This window comes from Erythrolamprus reginae, chromosome 1, assembly GCF_031021105.1.
Source record: "Erythrolamprus reginae isolate rEryReg1 chromosome 1, rEryReg1.hap1, whole genome shotgun sequence".
NCBI lineage: Eukaryota > Metazoa > Chordata > Lepidosauria > Squamata > Dipsadidae > Erythrolamprus > Erythrolamprus reginae.
The window spans coordinates 405,878,620-405,902,818 of NC_091950.1; the positions used below are offsets into that span (position 1 = coordinate 405,878,620).

The 24,199-nt window shown below is 40.7% G+C and overlaps 2 protein-coding genes across 2 annotated transcripts in view; one reads left to right on the forward strand and one right to left on the reverse strand.

Moving 5' to 3' along the window:
* The window catches only part of LAT2 (linker for activation of T cells family member 2), a 47,275-nt gene extending 39,726 nt beyond the window's left edge, over nt 1-7,549 (forward strand). The window contains exons 10-12 of the mRNA XM_070735228.1: nt 3,085-3,153; nt 4,315-4,372; nt 6,660-7,549. Coding sequence (XP_070591329.1) covers nt 3,085-3,153; nt 4,315-4,372; nt 6,660-6,687 — 155 coding nt within the window. The 3' untranslated portion in view covers nt 6,688-7,549. The remainder of the gene's footprint in view (nt 1-3,084; nt 3,154-4,314; nt 4,373-6,659) is intronic.
* A 6,809-nt stretch (nt 7,550-14,358) lies between these two features.
* The window catches only part of RFC2 (replication factor C subunit 2), a 29,615-nt gene continuing 19,774 nt past the window's right edge, over nt 14,359-24,199 (reverse strand). Inside the window, exons 8-11 of the mRNA XM_070742503.1 lie at nt 23,639-23,704; nt 19,462-19,542; nt 17,170-17,283; nt 14,359-14,654 (exon numbers count right to left, since the gene is read on the reverse strand). Coding sequence (XP_070598604.1) covers nt 14,544-14,654; nt 17,170-17,283; nt 19,462-19,542; nt 23,639-23,704 — 372 coding nt within the window. The 3' untranslated portion in view covers nt 14,359-14,543. The remainder of the gene's footprint in view (nt 14,655-17,169; nt 17,284-19,461; nt 19,543-23,638; nt 23,705-24,199) is intronic.

The following is a 24,199-nucleotide window of genomic DNA, read 5'->3' on the forward strand; positions in this document are numbered from 1 at the left end:
ATAATAATAATAATAATAATAATAATATTTATTCGATTTTTATGCCGCCCTTCTCCTTAGACTCAGGGCGGCTTACAACATGTTAGCAATAGCACTTTTTTAATAGAGCTAGGCTATTGCCCCCACAATCCGGGACCTCATTTTATCCACCTTGGAAGGATGGAAGGCTGAGTCAACCTTCAGCCAGTGATGAGATTTGAACCGCTGACCTTCAGATCTACAAGTCAGCTTCAGTGACCTGCAGTACAGCACTCTACCTGCTGCGCCACTCCGGCTCATTTATACTCACTTAGTGTGAAACCTGGCCTGTTTTGATGAACACAAAAGGGATATCCTGGCAGGAATGGTAGTTTGGGGACCCATGTTTAATTTCCCCACAACACACCTGACCATGTCTCACGGCACACTGGTTGAAAAACACTGCTCTAGAGGACTGGGAGACGTGACAAGTGGAAAAGGGTTCAAAGATAGGCAGAGACCATGCAGGAGCAAATGAAGCCAACTTTATTTTTCTACCCAGTTCTCTTATAAATCAATGTCATCTCTATGCTGCTTCAGCTATGTACACGTGCCGTTTTACATGATGTGGCAACTTGTATTGCTATTGTGTTGTGAATCACCCCGAGTCTTCGGAGAGGGGCAGCCTACAAATCTAATAAATTATTATTATTATTATTATTATTATTATTATTATTATTATTATTATTATGTTGTTGTTGTTGTTGTTGTTAGTACAGGGTACATGTTTGTTAGGGTTTGCCACTGTAAACTTGTACTATCTCTTTAAACTTGTGCTATCACTTTAACTGTTAAATATTCTAGGCTGGTTCGTCATAAGAGGGCGCCAGTACTCCTTCCCTCAAATGACGCTGTGACCCTCATTTCTGCTCAGTCATTCTTACTTTACTTTGCCTGGAGGGGGGGAGTGTATTAGCTTTGTGCGTATTTTATTGTATTTGCTTAGTGCTTATTATGAATTGTTTCTATCTTTTGTCTATATGTAAATAGTACTTATTAAGCATAACTAAGTCTGTGTATTTTTCTTTGGCTTTATCACACATCCACGCTCTGTTAAAAGTCTCTGCTCGGTGTATGTCCAAGGTCTCATAGCCTAGCTATACAGAGACATACCAACAGTTGTATACAATGAACTCTATCATTGATAATGTTGCAGGTGCAAGGACAGAGCTTTAGGGAGTTACTGTAGGGAGTCATGGCAGGAGGCAAAGAATGTGTTTTGATGGTGCCAGCCAGCACATCCCTCCTGACTTGCTCTAGGTTTGAACTTTCCCAGGCCTACCCAGATACTCCATGTTTGAAGGCCTGCAAAAAAAAAAACCATGCTAACTTATGCTAACAGCATGATATGAACTGAGCATCCCTATGTGACTTTTTGCCATATCTGGGCATGCCCAACCATATGGCCCTTGACCTACACAAGGAATACTATTAATGTTTCTTCTTCTGGTTTCTATTACAGAAAGCACTTTCCAAGGAAGATCTGATTGATAATATACCTCTAAACTAAACATCCCACAAGGTGCTTTTAAAACTACAACAACAACTAGACTTTCTTCATTCCCCCCCCCCCCTTTGATAAAGTTCGCTTCCCATCCAAGAAGCTTCTTCAGTTCAGAAAAACTAAAGAAGCTTCTTAGATGAGAAATGAAACTATTTCAAAGGGGGTGGGGACCTAAGACAGTCCAATTGTCCTTTTTTTTTTTTTTTAAAGCATCTTTGGAAAAACCAGGACCTGGACGATTGAGAATCGCCATAGACATTCAATATTAAGCATTTTTCACCTTGCCCAAGACACTCTGTTCCACATATGCACCTGTTAAAATCCCAGTTACCTGCAGGGATGGAGAGGATGTCAAAAACAGGAAAAACAGTAATAATAGTAATAGCATTTAGACATATACTGTTTCGCAGTGCTTTAAAGCCTCTCTAAGCACCCTCAACAATCTGGGTCCACATTTTACCCATTTCAGAAGGATGGAAGCCTGAGTCAACCTTGAGTCTAATGAAATTCAAACTGCAAAATTGCAGGCAGCCAGCAATCAGCAGAAGCAGCAGTACTGCATTCTAACCGCTGCACCAATGTTGCCCTAATCAAGTGAGATTAAAAATTCCAGAAATAATAATCTTCTGTTTACATCTCCACATCTCTCAGGGGAAGAGCCTTCTCTGTGGTGGCTCCGACCCTCTGGAATCAGCTCCCCACCCTCCTTGCCTTTCATAAACTCCTTAAAACCCACTTGTCGTCAAGCGTGGGGGAACTGAAACATCTCCCCTTGCCTATGTAGTTTTTTGTGTATGATATGAGTGTATGTATGTTTTTATATACAGTGATCCCTCTATTATCGCGAGGGTTCCGTTCCAAGACCCCTCACGATAATCGATTTTTCGCGATGTAGGGTTGCGGAAGTAAAAACACCATCTGCGCATGCGCGCCCTTTTTTCTATGGCCGCGCATGCGTAGATGGTGGAGTTTGCGTTCCCCGCCGCCCACGCAAAGGGGAAACCCCGATTCGGCTCCTCGCTGCTGCTGCGCTACCGAGCAGATCAGCTGCTGGGCGGCTGAAGGAACCTTCCCTGGGTCTTCCCCCTCTTGCTGGCAGGCGGGCAAGCGGCGGGCATCAGCGAGGAGCCGGGGTTTCCCCTTTGCGTGGGCGGCCGGGAAGACCCAGGTTAAGGGTTCGGGGGGGTGCTGGGAAGCCCCCCAGGCCGGCTGCGACCTTTTAAAACAGCCGCGCCGCTTCCCAGCTGAGTCCTGAAGCCAAACCCGGAAATGGTTTTTTTAAAATTAATATTTTTTTAAAAATCGCGATATAGCGTTTCGCGAAGATCGAGATCGCGAAACTCGAGGGATCACTGTATTGGGGTTTCTTGTTTTTTAGACTTTTAAAATGTATTATTGTTATTTCAGATTCTAACTATTAGATTTGTCATTATATATTGTTTTTATCATTGCTGTAAGCCGCCCCGAGACTACGGAGAGGGGCGGCATACAAATCAAATCAAATCAAATCAAATCAAATCAAATAAATAAATAAAAATAATAATAATAATAATTTTCTCCAGTTTTGGCAGATGAAAACATCTATGAGAACAACGTAGCAATTCAGAAATGGAAGCAGGAACAGATTTCAGGTAAACTCAAAAGCAAGGTTGTGGAATGAATGAAAAAGCATCTGTTACAGTGGTTCTCAACCATTTCTCCATCATGGTTATGCTTATAATAATAATTAATAATAATGTATTAGATTTGTATGCCCTCCCTCTCTGCAGACTCGGGGTGGCTCACAACAATAATAAAACAATGTACAATGTGACAAATCTAATATTTAAAAGAAAACATATAATAACCCGACATTTAAAAGTCATAGAACACTAGCATACCATATATAAAACTATATAAGCCTGGGGAAGATGTCTCAATTCCCCCATGCCTGGTGATATAGATGGGTCTTAAGCAATTTATGAAAGATAAGGAGGGTGGGGGCAGTTATAATCTCTGGGGGGAGTTGATTCCAGAGGGCCAGGGCCGCCACAGAGAAGGCTCTTCCCCTGGGGCCCGCCAGTTGACATTGTTTAGTCGACGTGACCCGGAGAAGGCCAACTCTGTGGGAACTTATCGGCCACTGGGATTTGTGCAGCAGAAGATGGTCCCGGAGGTTGTATAGTACGATTGTATATTATCGATTGCTTTTTAATGATAGTGGGTTTTAACTATAGTTTTTTATTGTTAGATTTGTACTGTATTGTTATTGTGAGCCGCCCAAGTCTTTGGAGAGGGGCGGCATACAAATCTAATAAATTATTATCGTCAACACTCCGCGGCCTGCACTGGCTGCCGATTGGTTTCCGGTCACAATTCAAAGTGTTGGGAATGACCTATAAAGACCTACATGGCATCAGACCATAATACCTATGGAACCGCCTTCTGCCGCATGAATCCCAGCGAGCAATTAGGTCCCACAGAGTTGGCCTTCTCTGGGTCCCAACGACAAAACAATGCCGTTTGGCGGGACCTAGGGGAAGCGCCTTCTCTGTTGCGGCCCCGACCCTCTGGATTCAACTCCCCCAGAGATTAGGATTGCCCCCACCCTCCTTGCCTTTCACAAACCTGAAGGTTTTATTGTCTGTATATTATTATTTATAGTGTTTTATTGGCCTACAACCAATCATGGCGGCAAAGCGATAGAACGTCAGCTGCCCTCTAGTTTTTACCTGGATGTTCCAGTACTGCTATGGAGCCTTAACAAGCTTCTCGTTCTGTTCTGCTTATGCATAATTATTTTCTCTCTCCAGAAAGTGACAGTGCTAATTGTGAAGAATCTATTTACATCAATACAGAACACTATTGCAGGTAATTATGCAGACAAGTCGTGCTCTCCTGTGCTGGGAATTATGCAGTATGTGCGCAGTCATTGTCTATGTGAATCCCTAGTTATTATGTCTTCCCTTAACTGATAAAAATAATTCTAATTAATTTAATGCGAAAGTATGCTTTTAGACAATCTGTTTCAAAATCTCGTAACTTCTATTTAAGGAATTTTAAATGTACCATATTTTTCAGAGTATAAGATGCACTGGAGTCTAAGAGGCACCTTAGTTTCTGGGAAAGAAAATAGTGGGGAAAATTTTTGCCTACCAGGTATTCATTTGTGGTAAACTTTCAGTGCATTAATTTGCTGGTTTTCAGTGTGCACTTTTTATCCCCTGATTGGGGATTAAAAAATAGCTTCTAAAGCACAGCTGATCATCGGAGAGAGAAGCAATAAGAAACACAGGCGAAGCGCAAAAGATTGCTTCATTTGCAAGCACTTTGTTAGGGCTGAAAAACAGCTTCTAAAGCACAGCTGATCATCGGAGAGAGAAGCAATAAGAAACACAGGCGAAGCACAAAAGATCGCTTCATTTGCTAGCACTTTGTTAGGGCTGAAAAACAGCTTCTAAAGCACAGCTGATCATCGGAGAGAGAAGCAATAAGAAACACAGGCGAAGCGCAAAAGATCGCTTCATTTGCTAGCACTTTGTTAGGGCTGAAAAACAGCTTCTAAAGCACAGCTGATCATCGGAGAGAGAAGTAATAAGAAGCACAGGCGAAGCGCAAAAGATCGCTTCATTTGCTAGCACTTTGTTAGGGCTGAAAAACAGCTTCTAAATCACAGCTGATCATCGGAGAGAGAGAAGCAATAAGAAACACAGGCGAAGCGCAAAAGATCGCTTCATTTGCTAGCACTTTGTTAGGGCTGAAAAACAGCTTCTAAAGCACAGCTGATCACCGGAGAGAGAAGCAATAAGAAACACAGGCGAAGCGCAAAAGATCGCTTCATTTGCTAGCACTTTGTTAGGGCTGAAAAACAGCTTCTAAAGCACAGCTGATCATCGGAGAAGCAATAAGAAACACAGGCGAAGCGCAAAAGATCGCTTCATTTGCTAGCACTTTGTTAGGGCTGAAAAACAGCTTCTAAAGCACAGCTGATCATCGGAGAGAGAAGTAATAAGAAACACAGGCGAAGCGCAAAAGATTGCTTCATTTGCTAGCACTTCGTTAGGGCTGAAAAACAGCTTCTAAAGCACAGCTGATCATCGGAGAGAGAAGCAATAAGAAACACAGGTGAAGCACAAAAGATCGCTTCATTTGCTAGCACTTTGTTAGGGCTGAAAAACAGCTTCTAAAGCACAGCTGATCATCGGAGACAGAAGCAATAAGAAACACAGGTGAAGCGCAAAAGATCGCTTCATTTGCTAGCACTTTCTAAAAGCTGAAAAACAGCTTCTAAAGCACAGCTGATCATCGGAGAGAGAAGGAATAAGAAACACAGGTGAAGCGCAAAAGATCGCTTCATTTGCTAGCACTTTGTTAGAGCTGAAAAACAGCTTCTAAAGCACAGCTGATCATCAGAGAGAGAAGCAATAAGAAACACAGGTGAAGCGCAAAAGATCGCTTCGTTTGCTAGCACTTTGTTAGGGCTGAAAAACAGCTTCTAAAGCACAGCTGATCACCGGAGAGAGAAGCAATAAGAAACACAGGCGAAGCGCAAAAGATCGCTTCATTTGCTAGCACTTTGTTAGGGCTGAAAAACAGCATCTAAAGCACAGCTGATCACCGGAGAGAGAAGCAATAAGAAACACAGGCAAAGCGCAAAAGATCGCTTCATTTGCTAACGCTTTGTTAGGGCTGAAAAACAGCTTCTAAAGCACAGCTGATCATCGGAGAGAGAAGCAATAAGAAACACAGGCGAAGCGCAAAAGATCGCTTCAGGTCTGGTCTATAGTGAACGATGGGTTCATTTACCACCTGCCACAAGAAAAACATTACAAAATTATGTCAGTCACTTATGACTTGCTTTATGACTATCATGATTTATGGCTGTAATTGCCAGGATCAATTATGGTCATAGACCAAGGACTATCTGTACAAGGCGAGATTGTGGCCACACTGTCAATCAGCATTAAGATGGAGTGCCGATCTGGTAGTAACTTTTCAGACCCACATATTTGTTAGTGTGAAAGGGTATTACCAGATTCTTCCTGGTGTTTTGGTTACCAGAGAGTAACATGGCATCCCTCCCAAACCATCTAATGTGATTTTTAATTGCATTAAAAATACATTTAGAGAACTAACAGTTACATTTTTATTTTCCCAGTTTTCAAGGTGAGGATGCCCATTTGTGAGAAATTGGTATCCTAAATCTACTTCTTTTTAACGAGTTAACCTGGGATCCAGGCAGTATCTTTCCACCTGGAATTGAAATCACCAAGGGCTGAAATCCAAAAGGAATGAAAACATCCCATCACCAACGTGCCAGAAGATCTTGATAACAACCCTGAACTAGTTGACAATATTGTCACACCTTCTTCTTTCTACTCCTCCCTGGCCCTACTTGTCACCATTGTTATTTCTGACTTACTCTGCAGAACTTGACATAATTTATCACCATCTCCCAGATAGTGAATCTTGCTTTGGCAATATTTATGAGGCATATACAGTGGTACCTCATCTTACGAACGCCTCTTCTAACGAACTTTTCAAGATACGAACCCGGTGTTTAAGATTTTTTTGCCTCTTCTTCCGAACTATTTTCACCTTACGAACCCAAGCAGCTGCTGCTGGGATGAAGGGGTTTCTTCCCCCCCCTTTTTTTGAAGAAAGAAAAGGGAGGGGCAGCTTGGAGGAGTAAAGATTTTGCATGCTTGCAAAGGCACTGAAACGGTGTCTTTTTAAGAAAGAAAAGGGAGGGGCAGCTTGGAGGAGTAAAGATTTTGCATGCTTGCAAAGGCACTGAAACGGTGTCTTTTTAAGAGAGAAAAGGGAGGGGCAGCTTGGAGGAGTAAAGATTTTGCATGCTTGCAAAGGCACTGAAACGGTGTCTTTTTAAGAAAGAAAAGGGAGGGGCAGCTTGGAGGAGTAAAGATTTTGCATGCTTGCAAAGGCACTGAAACGGTGTCTTTTTAAGAAAGAAAAGGGAGGGGCAGCTTGGAGGAGTAAAGATTTTGCATGCTTGCAAAGGCACTGAAACGGTGTCTTTTTAAGAAAGAAGAGGGAGGGGCAGCTAGGAGGAGTAAAGATTTTGCATGCTTGCAAAGGCACTGAAACGGTGTCTTTTTAAGAAAGAAAAGGGAGGGGCGCCCCCCTTGCCTTTCTTCCTTCCCACTCACCCTTTAGCCTAGCCTTGCTTCTTCCACCCGCCCCCTTTAGCTGCTCCTCCCTGCCCTCTGTTCGCCTCCCTTCTAAAGTTTGGGATTTTCCTGAAGGATTTGCACACATTATTTGCTTTTACATTGATTCCTATGGGAAACATTGTTTCATCTTACGAACTTTTCACCTTACGAACCTCCTCCTGGAACCAATTAAGTTCGTATGATGAGGTACCACTGTATAGACTTTATCTGACCATATTGTAGGGTAACTTTTAAAAATCAACAGAAACAACAAGCCTCCACACCATTAAATAAATAAAATGTGAGTAGCAGCGTAAACTTCTGTTCCATTCCTACATTTGTTTTTGAATAGAGACTCACAGCAACTTCAAAAATCTGCCTAATCAGTATTATCTAAGACTGCCTTGCATGAATCCCAGAGATCGGTGAGGTCCCACAGAGTTGGTCTCCTTAGGGTCCCGTCAACCAAACAATGTCGGCTGGCGGGACCTAGGGGAAGAGCCTTCTCTGTGTGGGCCCCGGCCCTCTGGAATCAGCGCCCCCCAGAGATTCATACTGCCCCTCCCTCCTCGTCTTCCAAAAGAGTTTAAAAACTCATCTTTGCCACAAGTCCTGGGGTTCCTTAGATCTTCCCCCCGACCAATGAATGCTTTAGTTTGACTGTTGAATGAATGATATTGATAGTTTTTTTATTAGAATTTTAAGATTGTTTTTTTAATGTATTAATTGGATTGTTATTATGGTTTCTTGTTTTTCTGTACATGCTGTACATACAAATCCAATTAAATCAAATCAAATTATAGTTGTTTGTACAGTAAGCCAGATATTTAGAATGGATTTGGCACTTATGTCCACCTATCAAGTAATCCTCAAGGACTTGGGATAGGCAAATGTTCTTTAATAGTATTAAAAGTAATGTCACACAAAGTAAGCTATTTTATTCTGAAACTGACTACTATCATCCCAGTGCCAAAGAAGCCCTCCATCAAGGAACTGAATGACTACAGACCAGTTGCTCTAACATCTGTAGCTATGAAAACTTTTGAAAGGCTAGTGATGTCCCACTTGAAAACAATCACGGATCCACTGTTAGACCCCCCTGCAATTTGCATACCGAGCAAATAAATCTACAGATGAGGCTGTTAATATGGCTCTACACTGCATCCTACAACATCTTGAATCTCCAATGACCTACGCTTGGGTCCACTTTGTAGACTTCAGTTCAGCATTCAACACCATCATAGCGGACATTCTTTTAACTAAACTAAATTAGCTAATGGTACCTGAACACACTTGTAAGTGGATCACAACTTTACTAACAGACAGGAAGCAGCAGATGAAGCTAGGCAAAATCATATCAGATATCTGTACAATTAGCACAGTCCCTCAACCCCGCAAAGGCTGTGTACTCTCACCACTTCTCTTCTCTCTGTACACCAATGACTGCATCTCAAACGATCCATCTGTTAAACTACTGAAGTTTGCAGATGATACAACAGTGATTGGTCTCACTCGAGGCAACAATGAAACCGCATACAGATGGGAGGTTGAACAACTAGCCTCGTGGTGCAACTGGAACAATGTATTACATGGGGTTTTCTTAAATCGTTAAATATTTTAATTAATTGGATTGTTGTGACTGTTTTTACTTGTTGTGAGCCGCCCCGAGTCTCCGGAGAGGGGCGGCATACAAGCCCAACTAATAAAATAAATAAATAAATAAATAAATAAATAAATAAATAAATGTAGAACTGAAACCGTAGAAATGGTGGTAGACTTTAGAAGAAACCCTCCCATCCTACCACTTCTCACAATAGTAGATAACACAGTATCAACAGTAGAGACCTTTAAATTTCTAGGTTCGACCATATTGCAAGACCTAAAATGGTCACCTAACATCAAAAACATCATCAAAAAAGCACAACAAAGAATGTTCTTTCTGCACCAACCCAGGAAGCTCAAACTGCCCAAGGAGCTGCTGATAACAGTTCTGCAGAGGAATCATTGAGTCTGTCATCTGCACCTATATAACTGTCTGGTTTGGTTCTGCAACCCAACAAGACCGACACAGACTTCAGAGGATAATCAGAACTGCAAAAAAACCCAATTGCTGCCAACCTGCCTTCTATTGAGGACCTGTGTACTGCACGAGTCAAAAAGAGGGCTGTGAAAATATTTACTGACCTTTCGCATCTTGGACATAAACTGTTTCAACTCCTACCATCAAAACATCACTACAGAGCACCGCACACCAAGACAACTAGACACAAGAACATTTTTTTCCTGAACGCCATTGCTCTGCTAAACAAATAATTCCCTCAACATTGTCAAATATTTACTAAGTCTGCACTACTATTACTACTATGACTGTAATTTGTTGCTTGCATCCTAAAGATTTTTATTAATATTGTTTCCTCATTGCTTATTTTACCCCTATGACAATAATTGTGTTGTACCTCATGATTCTTGACAAATGTATATTTTCTTTCATGTACACTGAGAGCATATGCACCAAAGACAAATTCCTTGTGTGTCCAATCACACTTGGCCAATCAATAATTCTATTCTCTTCTATTGTCCATGCTATTCAGGTTCAAGTAGATATTTCCAGATATTTCGGAATTAGGCCCAACAGCTCTGTTACTATTGGTACTATCTTTGCTTTCTTTTCCCATAGACATCTACATGTATTTCTGTGTCTTTATATTTTGTGATTTTCTCCAGTTCTTTCTCTTTTATTCTGCTGTTACCAGGAATTACAATGTCTGCTATCATTATTTTGAGACAGCAGCAGTCATTCTGGGCAAAGGAAGATGAAAAATTAATTCCTAGACCAAGAAAACCTAAAAAGCAGAAAAATACAAAAGGATCATAAATAGAATTACACCTGCATACAAAAGGAACATAAATAGAATTACACGTTAGTTGTTTTTATTCTAGAAGGCTGGAGATTACTTGTCCAAGAAAAATAATTTGGGAATTCCCCATTCCACCCGACACCCATAGTTCAATTCTTTCTAAAGAATATGTACAAAACCAGACAGATTAACAAAGCAATGGTTCAGGATTGCCAAGAACAAGTTTTAAAAGCAAAGTTGGAAGAAATTGGATTTTTGTTAGCATAGCATATTAAGCCGCCCCGAGTCTTCGGAGAGGGGCGGCATACAAATCGAATAAATAATAATAATAATAATAATAATACGGTCACATAGAGGAGATTATAGAGCAGTGATGGCAAACCTTTTTTTCCTCGGGTGCCAAAAGAGCGTGGGCACACATTGCACATGCTTGAGTGCCCACACTCATAATTCAATGCCTGGGGAGGGCAAAAACAGCTTCCCCTGCCCTCCAGAGGCCTTCTGGAGGCTGAAAATGGCCTGTTTCCCAAGTTCTGGTGGGCCCAGTAGGCTGGAGCTCGACTGAGTTGGGGGTGCGGAGGCATAGCTTCGTCTCTGCATCCTACCTTTCCAGGACTGCAGGGCGCAATTTGCGCTGTGTCAACACCCGGAGGTGTCGGCCCAGGACAGGGGCTCTCCTGGATCCCCCGGGATGGATCGCCGCGGCCCCAGGGGCTAGGGAAAGCCCCACAGCTGCATCTATGGAGAGCTGCGTCCATAGCGGTTTCCAAAGAAGGAAGTAAAAAAGATAGAACAAAGAAGTCAAAATTCAGAAACTTAGCATACAAACAGGGTATGTCTAGTTGGACGAAAAGAATATGTATATGAATGGGGGAGGGCGTTTTTACCCTACTCCGGCTTCCCTGGAGCCGGAGTAGGGTAAAAACGCCCATCCCTAATCCTCTAGAGGCTCTCTGGAAGCCAAAAATGCCCTCCTAGAGCCTCTGTGTGAGCCAAAAATCAGCTGGCCAGCACACACATGCAATAGCTCGCGTGCCAGCAGATATGGCTCCGCGTGCCATCTGTGGCACCTGTGCCATAGGTTTGCCATCACTGCTATAGAGGAACAACTGAATATAAGGGGCTTGAAAATTAGTTATATAAAGTTACTGAATGTAATTGCCTATTGCCTATTTGCCGATGACTCTAAAGTGTGCAATAGGGTTGATATTCCTGGAGGGGTCTGTAATATGGTAAATGATTTAGCGTTACTAGATAAATGGTCAAAGCAATGGAAACTGCAGTTTAATGTTTCCAAATGTAAAATAATGCACTTGGGGAAAAGGAATCCTAAATCTGAGTATTGCATTGGCAGTTCTGTGTTAGCAAAAACTTCAGAAGAGAAGGATTTAGGGGTAGTGATTTCTGACAGTCTCAAAATGGGTGAGCAGTGTGGTCGGGCGGTAGGAAAGGCAAGTAGGATGCTTGGCTGCATAGCTAGAGGTATAACAAGCAGGAAGAGGGAGATTGTGATCCCCTTATATAGAGCGCTGGTGAGACCACATTTGGAGTACTGTGTTCAGTTCTGGAGACCTCACCTACAAAAAGATATTGACAAAATTGAACGGGTCCAAAGACGGGCTACAGGAATGGTGGAAGGTCTGAAGTATAAAACGTATCAGGAAAGACTTAATGAACTCAATCTGTATAGTCTGGAAGACAGAAGGAAAAGGGGGGACATGATCGAAACATTTAAATATGTTAAAGGGTTAAATAGGGTTCAGGAGGGAAGTGTTTTTAACAGGAAAGTGAACACAAGAACAAGGGGACACAATCTGAAGTTAGTTGGGGGAAAGATCAAAGGCAACATGAGAAAGTATTATTTTACTGAAAGAGTAGTAGATCCTTGGAACAAACTTCCAGCAGACGTGGTTGGTAAATCCACAGTAACCGAATTTAAACATGCCTGGGATAAACATATATCCATTGTAAGATAAAATACAGGAAATAGTAAAAGGGCAGACTAGATGGACCATGGGGTCTTTTTCTGCCGTCAGTCTTCTATGTTTCTATGTTTCTATGTAATTTACATTCAGGACATAAGACAATTCTTAACAGCAAGTTAAACTGTTGTTAGCCGCCCCAAGTCTGCGGAGAGGGACGGCATACAAATCCAATAAATAAATAAATAAACAAACACTTAATACAAACAGAAGTGTGGGTGGGAGTGAGGGCTGCAAAAGTAGATGAAGCCACATAATATATGAGCGAGATATATGTTGTTCTGGAGGCAATGGGATTATTTATATTTTCAAGTGGGCTAGGTTCTTTGAAGGCTTGCACTTTAACATTTATACCTATCCCTCTACCTTAACATGGCAGGAAACTGCGGATCAGATGACTGAAAGTTATTTTTTAAAAGCCTTGAGGGTTTCAGACTGTAACCCCTAATCTAAGTGATGTTTTCTTTTGTTTCACAAGTTTCCTTTCAGTTCTTTTCTAGGTCTCCTACATTAAAAAAATAGAAGAAACTGCCAAAGAACTTCTTTCAAACAACAACAAAGGGATTTGGAATCACCTAGCCCAGAGGTCTTCAAACCTGGCAACTTTAAGATTTGTGGATTCCAACTCCCAGAATTCTCCAGCCAGCATAGTGGGCTGGAGAATTCTGAGAGTTGAAGTTCACAAGTCTTAAAGTTGCCAAGTTTGGGGATCCTGACTAGTCTCTTGCAAAGGTTTCCAGCCCTTGAAATATAGCATAAATTATATATAATATGTATATAAATTATATATATGTGTGTGTGCTGGTGAGACCACATTTGGAATACTGTGTTCAGTTCTGGAGACCTCACCTACAAAAAGATATTGACAAAATTGAACGGGTCCAAAGACGGGCTACAAGAATGGTGGAAGGTCTTAAGCATAAAAATTATCAGGAAAGACTTAATGGATTCAATCTGTATAGTCTGGAGGACAGAAGGGAAAGGGGGGACATGATCGAAAAATTTAAATATGTCAAAGGGTTAAATAAGGTCCAGGAGGGAAGTGTTTTTAATAGGAAAGTGAACACAAGAACCAGGGGACACAATCTGAAGTTAGTTGGGGGAAAGATCAAAAGCAACATGTGAAAATATTATTTTACTGAAAGAGTAGTAGATCCTTGGAACAAACTTCCAGCAGACGTGGTAGAAAAATCCACAGTAACTGAATTTGAACATGCCTGGGATAAACATATATCCATCCTAAGATAAAATACAGAAAATAGTATAAGGGCAGACTAGATGGACCATGAGGTCTTTTTCTGCTGTCAGACTTCTATGTTTTATATTGCTGTTAGCCGCCCCGAGTCTCCGGAGAGGGGCGGCATACAAATCCAATAAATAAATAAATGAATAAATAAATAGATAAATAAATAAACAAACAAGCAAATATTATATATGTAGCATAGTGTAGCATAGTTCTTACTCAACTGATTACCCACAAATCTCCTATCTTCGGGGGGGGGGGTTTGCTTGGTTCCTAATCTGAATTTTGTCTACGGTATATTTTGAGCAATTTAGAGAAATGTAACGGGACCGTCCGTTGCTAGCAGTAATTCACCAGACCTAGATTATATATTCCTGCTTTCATGAAATGAATTTCTTGCCTGAATATCTCTGAAATGCTTAAATACTTCAAGCATTTTAATCTTTAGTTCCATCTAGTGCTATTAAAGAGGCATTACTTTATAATCTTGGCTGAATAATTTAAGTAAAGAAGACCGTTCGGATTCTTAAAAGTATGAGAGAGAGAAAATGTATTCATATTCCCGGGGCAATAAAACTGGTGTAATAAAATTTATGGTTGATAGTTTTTGTAACAAAGCTTTATTTAATGATTAAAAAACACAAGTCGTAAGAGAAGCCACAGCGTTGACAACTGTATTCGCACCCATCAAATATATGGTAAGCCATGCACTCATACTTTGGTTGCACAAAGCATCTAGTGAGTTTGCAAATTGCCTCCTTATTGGCCCATTTGCCGTCCATCCTCTCAGCTTGTGGTGGGAGCAGCAGTCTTCTGGCAGAGCCGGGCTAGCAAGCCTGCCATTTGTAGGAGCGAATGTACTCCTTCGACTATCTTCATGTGCGTATAACCGATTTCCTAATCACAGAGGGGGGAAAAGATATTAAATTCAAATGAGCTTCCTATTTTCCCTGCTGCAAAGATACATTTCGGTAAACATTGGTGAAATCACAATTGCTATATTTTCACGTTGCAGCTATGCACAAGCGAACTGAAATGTGGAAGAGGAAACCACGCAGAGGAAATTCCTCAGACAAACAAGAGAGCTCACCACCAAGTACAGCAACAAATTTTACAACAAGAGTTAAAGAGATGAGAAGAAAAAAATTACATAAATGGTATTATACACCAGCACAACTTGCACACTTCCAGGGGGAAGGGAAAGGTAACTGTTGGCATGGTTGCCAAAAGAAAGGAATTTTCATGCATATGTTCTAGGAGTGTGTTGAAGTTCAGAAATTTTAGAAGGAAGTGCAGAACGAAATAAATAAAATGCTAAATATTAACTGGATAATTACAAAAGAAATAGCGATATTAATTAAACAAAGAGAACTAAGAGATTTTAAAGAAATAAAAACTGCAGCACTGGAAAGCGCTCAAGCGCTCAAGCGGTAGTGGTATTGGGTTGGAAAGAGTCTATAAAACGGACATTACAGAACTGGTACTGGTGCATGGTGGATCACATTCATTTTGAAATCATGGAAATAAGACTAAACAACTTTGACGAAAATAAATTGGAGAAGCTGATGGCACGATGGAATAAGGTGAAAGGTTATATGCTGAGTAGAATCTGTGACAAAAATGTGAAAAATAAACTCCAATCACTCTTTTAATAATAACAAATGCAAAGTAGAGCTAAGGAAATTAAAAAATATATAAACTAGTAAATATTTGAACCCCCCGCAATTGGTGGTGGTGGTGGTGGGATTGTCAGTCGGGTGATGGGCACATGCACTGTGCACCGTTTTATGTTTGTTTTATGTAACTTTATGTGCAAAACCAATAAAAATATATTTAAAAAAAATAAATAAATGTTACATCCTGCCCTAAAACTACCCCCGGAATTCCCACCATCATTTGATGGAGACCGTATAATAGATAGTACTTGACTTACGACCACAATGGAGCCCAAAATTCCCGTGGTTTAGCAAGACAGTCGAAAAGGCTCTCTTCCTGGACCCTACTAAACAAAGCTCTTTGGCCCATGGGACCCATAACATGCCTTTCCTGCCGGTTCTGGCAGAATTGATGCACATCAAGTTCCTTCAAATAGTAAAAGGCAGGAGCTGCCTTCTTGGTTATGGATTCTGCCCTCTGGAATGAGATCTCCCAGAGATTTTATTATCTATCTATCTATCTATCTATCTATCTATCTATCTATCTATCTATCTATCTACCTACCTACCTACCTACCTACCTATCATCTATCTATCTATCTATCTATCTATCTATCTATCTATCTATCTATCTACCTACCTACCTACCTACCTCTCTCTCTCTCTCTCTCTCTCTCTATCTATTAGATTTGTATGCCGCCCCTCTCAGTAGACTCGGGGCGGCTCACAGCATACAATAAGACAATTCATAACAAATCTAATAAATTTAAAAAACATTTGAAAAAACCTGTTATTAAACCAGACATACACACAGACACACCATACATAAATTATATAGGCCTGGGGGAGGGAGGGGGAATGCCTCAATTCCACCATGCCTGACGGCAGAGCTGAGTTTTAAGGAGTTTACGGAAGGCAAGGAGGGTGGGGCAGTTCTAATCTCCGGGGGGAGCTGGTTCCAGAGTCGGGGCCGCCACAGAGAAGGCTCTTCCCATGGGACGCGCCAGACGACATTGCTTAGTCGATGGGACCCGGAGAAGGCCAACTCTGTGGGACCTAATCAGTCACTGGGATTCATGCGGCAGAAGGCGGTCTCATAGGTATTGTGGTCCGATGCCATGAAAGGCTTTATAGGTCATAACCAATACTTTGAATTGTCACCGGAAATTGATGGGCAACCAATGCAGACTGCTGAGTGTTGGAGTTACATGGGCATACCTGGGGAAGCCCATGTCACTCCAATTTAGCTCCCTCCCATTCCCACAAGGTTCTCTCAGACCTTTAGGTTGAATCTTTCTGGACTTCTGGGTGATTGATTGGTTGTATTTTATTTGGACATTTTGGTCATTTCACTTTTTTTTAATGTTTCCCTATTGTAATACTCAGTGTAATTGCACTAAATAAATAAAATGAAGATATCCAATGGACAGATGTATAATACATGGTATGAGGTGGGGTGGGGAGTGAGGCAGCTTTTTGAAAATTTGAAGATTCCTTTTAAGTTTTCAATCCTTCTGCTCCTAAATAGCTGAAGCAATCACTTCTAGTGGAGCAAGAGAGAAATGTTTTGTGCAATTTTACTTTGAGATGTAATGGAATTCACCAGTACCCCTTTCACCAATTTCAGGAACAGGTTTATACAGGATTATAAATGGATCTATGTAAAGATCCCGATGTTAAAAAGATTCCTTCTTTAGGCACCTGGCTTGCACAGCCAACCCTGCTGCTTACACCAACAACATCCTACAAATCCTAACCTTAATGAACTCCAACTTGAGATATTCTGCCATTTGGAATGTTTTACAGACTCGGAAAATATTGCCGATGATGTCTTCAGGCGAGTAACCAAGTTTCCATAAGTGAGCAAGAATCTGAAGAAAGAACAAAATGATAACTTACTTACTTACTTACTTATTTACTTACTTATTTATTTGGATTTATATGCCGCCCCTCTCCAAGGACTTGGGGCGGCTCACAGCATGTACAGAAAAACAGGAAACAATAATAACAATCCAATTATACCTTAAAAAACAATTAAAATTCTAATTAAAAACTATCAATATCATTCATTCAGCAGTCAAACTAAGCATTCATCAGTCAGGGGGGAAGGTCTAAGGAACCCCAGGCCTGGCGGCAAAAATGAGTTTTAACTTTTTTGGAAGTTTTTGATGTCTAACAGCTTTAAAGATATCCAATTTCTCAAACTCTGTTTTTAACACAGTTCAAACATAAACGAGAATGAATATAATCACAGTTAAATCATAAAGATAGTGGATTTCAAAAAGGAAAACAGAGGAAGATTTGGGACTTACAGTTTTTTTCATAACTCCAGCCAATTGTTGCCTTTAGAACATATAACTAAAGCCAAGGCCTAGGGCAGGGGTATCAAACTCACGTTGTCACGTTCTTGTCACGTGACGTATTGCGACTTTTTTCTCCTTAGCTAAAACAGGGCTGGGCATGGCCAGAGCGTGACGCATCCATCCTGTGGGCCGCGAGTTTGACACCCTTGGTTAAAGCAGTCCTTGTCAAATTTATCTATCTATCTATCTATCTATCTATCTATCTATCTATCTATCTATCTATCTATCTATCTATCTATCTATCTATTAAATTTGTATGCCGCCCCACTCCGCAGACTCGGGGCGGCTCACAACAACAGAAAACAATATATAGTTCAATAATTAAAAAGCTAAAAACCCATAATTTAAAAAACATGCACACAACATACCATACATAAACAGTATAGGCCTGCGGAAGTTATCTCAGTTCCCCCATGCCTGACGGCAGAGGTGGGTTTTAAGGAGTTTACGAAAGGCAAGGAGGGTGGGGGCTGTTCTAATCTCAGGGGGGAGCTGGTTCCAGATGGTCGGGGCCGCCACAGAGAAGGCTCTTCCCCTGGGACCTGCCAAACGACATTGTTTAGTCGACGGGACCCGGAGAAGGCCAACTCTGTGGGTGTGACCCCAGGTAACATGTGTGATCCCAGGACCGGGAGGGTTTTCCCAGTTGCAAGCTGCTCCAAGCCCGGAAGAGAAGGCGGCCAGGCAGGGCAGGGCAGCTGCGTAAGTTCTTGTTCTCGGCGGGCACCGCAGTAGCCATGAATGGCATGGCGAACCTACTACTGGACAAGGAGGAGCACCTTCAGTTGGGCAAGCTTCAAACGGCTCTCTAAAGCCTCCTTCCACACCATTTGCTGTGAGTGCCCAGTAGAGGAGGCGCTTATGGGCCAGGCCGGCGACCCCAAAACATCGGCTTGATTAAACTGGCGTGGCCCCATGTCAAAAGAGGGCCCTGATTCTGGTAACCTATGCCTGCCTAACTGAAAACAGGCTCCACTGAGTTCCGTGTGACTTACTCTACGTTAAGTGGGTAGAGCAGCCTTCCCCAGCCAATAGTGTGCTTGCAGCTTATAATAAGTAAAAAATAAATATTAACACTAAAATTCCATTGGGGCCCAGATCAGAAAGTTGGGGCGCACACACGCGAAATGTTTACTTTTATTTTATTTATTTATTTTATTTATTCATTTGTCCAATACATAAATACATAGGAAGAAAACAGACATGTGATAATATAAAAAGAGGGTGAAGGTGAACTTAGAGGAGAGGATATATGAAAGGAAGAGAATATATAAGATAGGTGAAAAAAAGGAAAGACAATTGGACAGGGGACGAAAAGGCACACCAGTGCACGTATGTATGCCCATTACTGGCCTCTTAGGGACCTGGAGAGGTCAATCGTGGAGAGTCTAAGGGAGAAGTGTTGGGGCTTAGGGGTTGACACAATTGAGTCTGGTAGTGAGTTCCAAGCTTCGATAACTCAATTGTTGAAGTCATATTTTTTACAGTCAAGTTTGGCTTCTTCCTAAGGAGGAGCATAACAGAAAATAATTGAAAAGCACTGGCCTTAAGCAACCCACAAGTTCTTAAAATGGTTGTGAGAAAGAGATCCTTTTATCGACTTAATGCCTGTCCTATGTTCGGACCAAACAGCAAGAAAACCAGAAAGCGAAAGAGGCAAAGGGTATGCACTCCTTTTGTGCCCACCTTATAAGCTTCATCGATGTTCGCATTGACACAATGGCCGATCATCTCCTTCACCAGCAAAGGATGGGGCTCATCACACACCTACGGCCAAAACAGAAGCATCGTGAAGCCCAAAGCCCCCAATGCTGTTGAAAACAGATTGAAACCCTCCACCCCACCCTCCAATGCCATTGAAAAGAATTATGGTCTACCTCCACAAAGAAAGATCAATGTATTTGAACTATGCAAGGCTGCACAGGCTCTACAAGACCTGGAAAGATATGGGAACTATTGGTCTGCCAAAGTGAAAATTGTTCAGGATAATTTCATATGAACTCATTAAAACACAGCCCAATCTCTTAAACGCAGGCTGTTCAGCTTCTTTGCTTCAACATTTTAAAAATGTGTAAAACAGATCCACTTTTTCCCTCATATGGAATTGACATTTATTTATTAGAAACATAGAAACATAGAAGTCTGACGGCAGAAAAAGACCTCATGGTCCATCTAGTCTGCCCTTATAATATTTTCTGTATTTTATCTTAGGATGGATATATGTTTATCCCAGGCATGTTTCAATTCAGTTACTGTGGATTTATCTACCACGTCTGCTGGAAGTTTGTTCCAAGGATCTACTACTCTTTCAGTAAAATAATATTTTCTCACGTTGCTTTTGATCTTTCCCCCAACTAACTTCAGATTGTGTCCCCTTGTTCTTGTGTTCACTTTCCTATTGAAAACACTTCCCTCCTGGACCTTATTTAACCCTTTAATATATTTAAATGTTTCGATCATGTCCCCCCTTTTCCTTCTGTCCTCCAGATTAGAAATTAGAGTACAGTTTAGATTTATATTTCATTATTTATTTTATTTATTTATTTATTCGATATTTATGCCGCCCTTCTCCTTAGACTCAGGGCGGCTTACAACATGTTAGCAATAGCACTTTTTTAACAGAGCTAGGCTATTGCCTCTACAATCCAGGTCCTCAGTTTACACACCTCGGAAGGATGGAAGGCTGAGTCAACCTTGAGCCGGTGTTGAGATTTGAACCGCTGACCTTCAGATCTACAAGTCAGCTTCAGTGGCCTGCAGTACAGCACTCTACCTGCTGCGCCACCCCAGCTTATTCATTCATTCATTCATTCATTCTATCTCTCTCTCTCTCTCTCTCTCTCTCTCTCTATCTATCTATCTATCTATCTATCAGATTTGTATGCCGCCCCTCTCCGTAGACCCGGGGCGGCTAACAACAATAATAGGACAATGTAAACAAATCTAATATTTAAGTTCATTTAAAAACCCCAATTTAAGAAAGCAATCATACATACAGACATACCATGCATAAATTTTATAAGCCTAGGGGGAAGGGAAAGTCTCAATTCCCCCATGCCTGACGACAGAGGTAGGTTTTAAGGAGTTTACGAAAGGCAAGGAGAGTGGGGCAACTCTGATATCTGGGGGGGGAGTTGGTTCCGAAGGGTCGGGGCCGCCACAGAGAAGGCTCTTCCCCTGGGTCCCGCCAAACGACATTGTTTAGTTGACGGGATCCGGAGAAGGCCAAATCTGTGAGACCTAACTGGTTGCTGGGATTCGTGTGGCAGAAGGCGGTCCCGGAGATATTCATGAATTGGGATGTCCCGGATGTCTAGGTTTTTCCATGAAACTGGTTGTTTACTTGCATTGAAATGACCAAAGTAGATGGTAGGAGTATTTCGAATTCTGGTTACAAGAAGGACAGGGGGAAAATTTATCAAGCCGACAGAATAGACCAGGAGTCTCCAACCTTGGCAACTTTGAGACTTGGGGACTTCCAACTCCCCGGCTGAGGAATTCTGGGAGTTGAAGTCCACAAGTCTTAAAGTTGTCAAGGTTGGAGACCCCTGGAATAGACACTATTGAGGTAGGTGGATCTAAAATCTGATCGGGCATAAAGCAACTTCCTATGTGACAGGACCTTAGAAGTGAACCACAGTGGGAATATTACTCACGTGGGTAGGATAAAGATTCTCTTTGGAGAAGGCATTCTTAATATTAGGGGTTTTTGGTGGCAGACTTTAAAACCCTGCTGTTCTGTTCGGGTCGTATGTGACCCGAAACCAAGTTTGAGTCCCCTGTAAAACATTTTCCCTGCATATCTGAAACTTGAAATTTCATGACTTTTCATCATTTCAGAGGTTCTCTCTATGATAATTTTTTTTGGGGGGTGGGGGGTTTCTTTCTTGCTGAAAAAACCCCCCACCCTAATCTTCTGTTCCGGGTCACATACGACCCGGACCAAAAACTCTTCATTTGAAGTGCTTATGTTTGGTCTATTTGAAAACTTTTTTCACTTGGAAAGTAGTCTGAACATTTCTGCACACAATGATATGAAAATTGAAATGAAAAAAGTAATTCTTATTGGTTTATTTTGCTGATATAATGCATGCCCCCCATTTTTGTGAAAAAATTTTCAATTTATGGATAGTTTTGCTTGCAAAATGCATTCTATTTTACTGAAGTTGGTGTGGGATTGGTAGCTTGAACATTTCTGAATATAAGAAAAATATAAAGGAACTGAAAAAAATGATTCTTACTGGTTTTTTAACATCAGAAATAAGCCCCCCCCCCCCTCGGCTGCTTGCAACCATTTTCACTTTTTATTTTTTTATGCTCCAAATCCGAAATATTCTTTAAAATCTTAGGCCTTCATTTACTCAATTTAACATTGCTGATCATCAAAAATATTTTGGGGGTGGTGGCTAATTGTTTTCTGGGCAAAAAAAATTAATAACTTCGAGTCTGTTTCTGTTCGTATATGACCGGAACAAAAAGAATTTTTTTAGGTACTTGAATTTGATCTTTTTGAAAACTTTTTCAACTGGAAAACTAGTTTGAACATTTATGAACATAATGATATGAAAATTGAACTGGAAAAATTGAGACTTATAGTTTTATTTTGATCAAAAACCCCTCCCCCCATCCTTTCTGAATTTCGTGTCAATTTATATTTTTTAAGGCTACAAATCCCTAAGGAATTTCCCCCCAAAAGGTTTGATATACTAAATTGAACAATCCTGAACATAAGAAAAATATAAATGAACTGAAAAAAATGGTTCTTATTGGTTTATTTTTGCCACAAAAGGGCCATCCCCCTCGGCCTTGCTGTGTGCCATTATTGTCACTTTTTATACATATTTGGCTAGAAATATTTGGAATATCCTTTTGAAAATCAACCACATTGTAGCCAGAGAACTAATTTTTTGAAAGAAATCCATTTTACTAAAAAATAGTATGTAAGTTTGAAATTAACAGCATAATTTTTATATAAATTGAAATAACTTTATGTGCAAAATAAACCAATATGCATCAATTTTTCCAGTTCAATTTTCATATCATTATGTTCAGAAATGTTCAAGCTACAAATCCCACACCAACTTTAGCAAAATAGAATGCATTCTGCTAGCAAAACTATCCATAAAGTGAAGACTATTTCACAGAAACGGGGGGGGATGCATTATATCAGCAAAATAAACCAATAAGGATTAATTTTTTCAGTTCAATTTTCATTCCATTGTGTGCAGAAATGTTCAAACTTGTTTCCAGGTGAAAAAAGCTTTCAAAAAGATCAAATATAAGTACCTAAAATGATCAATTTGCAGTCCAGGTCAAATAGACCAGGGAACATAAGATTAGGGAGTTTTTTCGAACAGAACAGCAGGGTTAAAAAAGGACAGCAAGCAAGAGATGCCCCAATGTAAGACATTTAATAACAGAAGATGTTATATTTTCCCTCCTTTCATGATGATGTAAATTATACATTGATTATTATCTTGTTGTTTCTTTTTGTTGTTGTTTTGTTTTTGTACTTTGTAAATGTTTGTCCATTTTTGGTTGTTATGTTTTTAAAGAATTACAATGAAAATTAATTTAAAATTAAAACAAAAAATAAAAAAATAAAAAAAATAAATGCAAGACAATAAAATATATTTTAGCAAGAAATTTTCTTGAGTGTGGCACCCCTTCCACCATTTTGTGAAAACTCTTTTACAATTCTGAAAAAATTGCAGCGGTTACTGATTCTGATGGGCAAAATAAAAGAATATATGTAGCTTAGAACTAGGGAGTCCTTGGTGCTCTTTGAACTTGTTTGCTTGCTGGGATTTCATTCCCCAGCCATGTAACATCAGTGCATTTTTAAAGAAATTTTTTAACTAACCTTAAATACATTCTCGCTATTGATGAAACCAAATCCAGAATGGGTAGATTGCAAGTTGTTCAGTGCCTGTTAAAAGAATGAAAACATACTATTGTTACTTTATTTTTTTAAAAAGGTTATCATTAAAGTTTTAAAGGTCTACAGTGTTTCTCAATCAGGAAAGAAAAATAACTGGATGTAAGTAAAATGGCATGATGTTTGTACAAAGAAGAGGTAGGGGCATGGTTTGCAGAAGTTACCATATTTTTGGATTATAAGATGCTAGCCCCCCCAAAAGTGGTGGAAATGTCTGTGCATCTTATAGAGCAAATGTTGCCGAAGCCCCGCCTACCCGCCAGCCTCTGCCTCCCAGCAATTTGCCTCCTTGCAGCAAACAGCCTGGTCAGATTCAGCATGACCTGATTTAGCACAAATAGCTGATTGGCGGTTGGATTGGCCTCCCAGAATACCATCTATCAGCAATTCTGGCCTGCGGGAATCGCCTCTGCCCATTGCTGTTGCCACTTATCGCTAACTCCAGGAACCCCATTTTTGGCCTCCACGTGTCCCATTTTCTGTCTA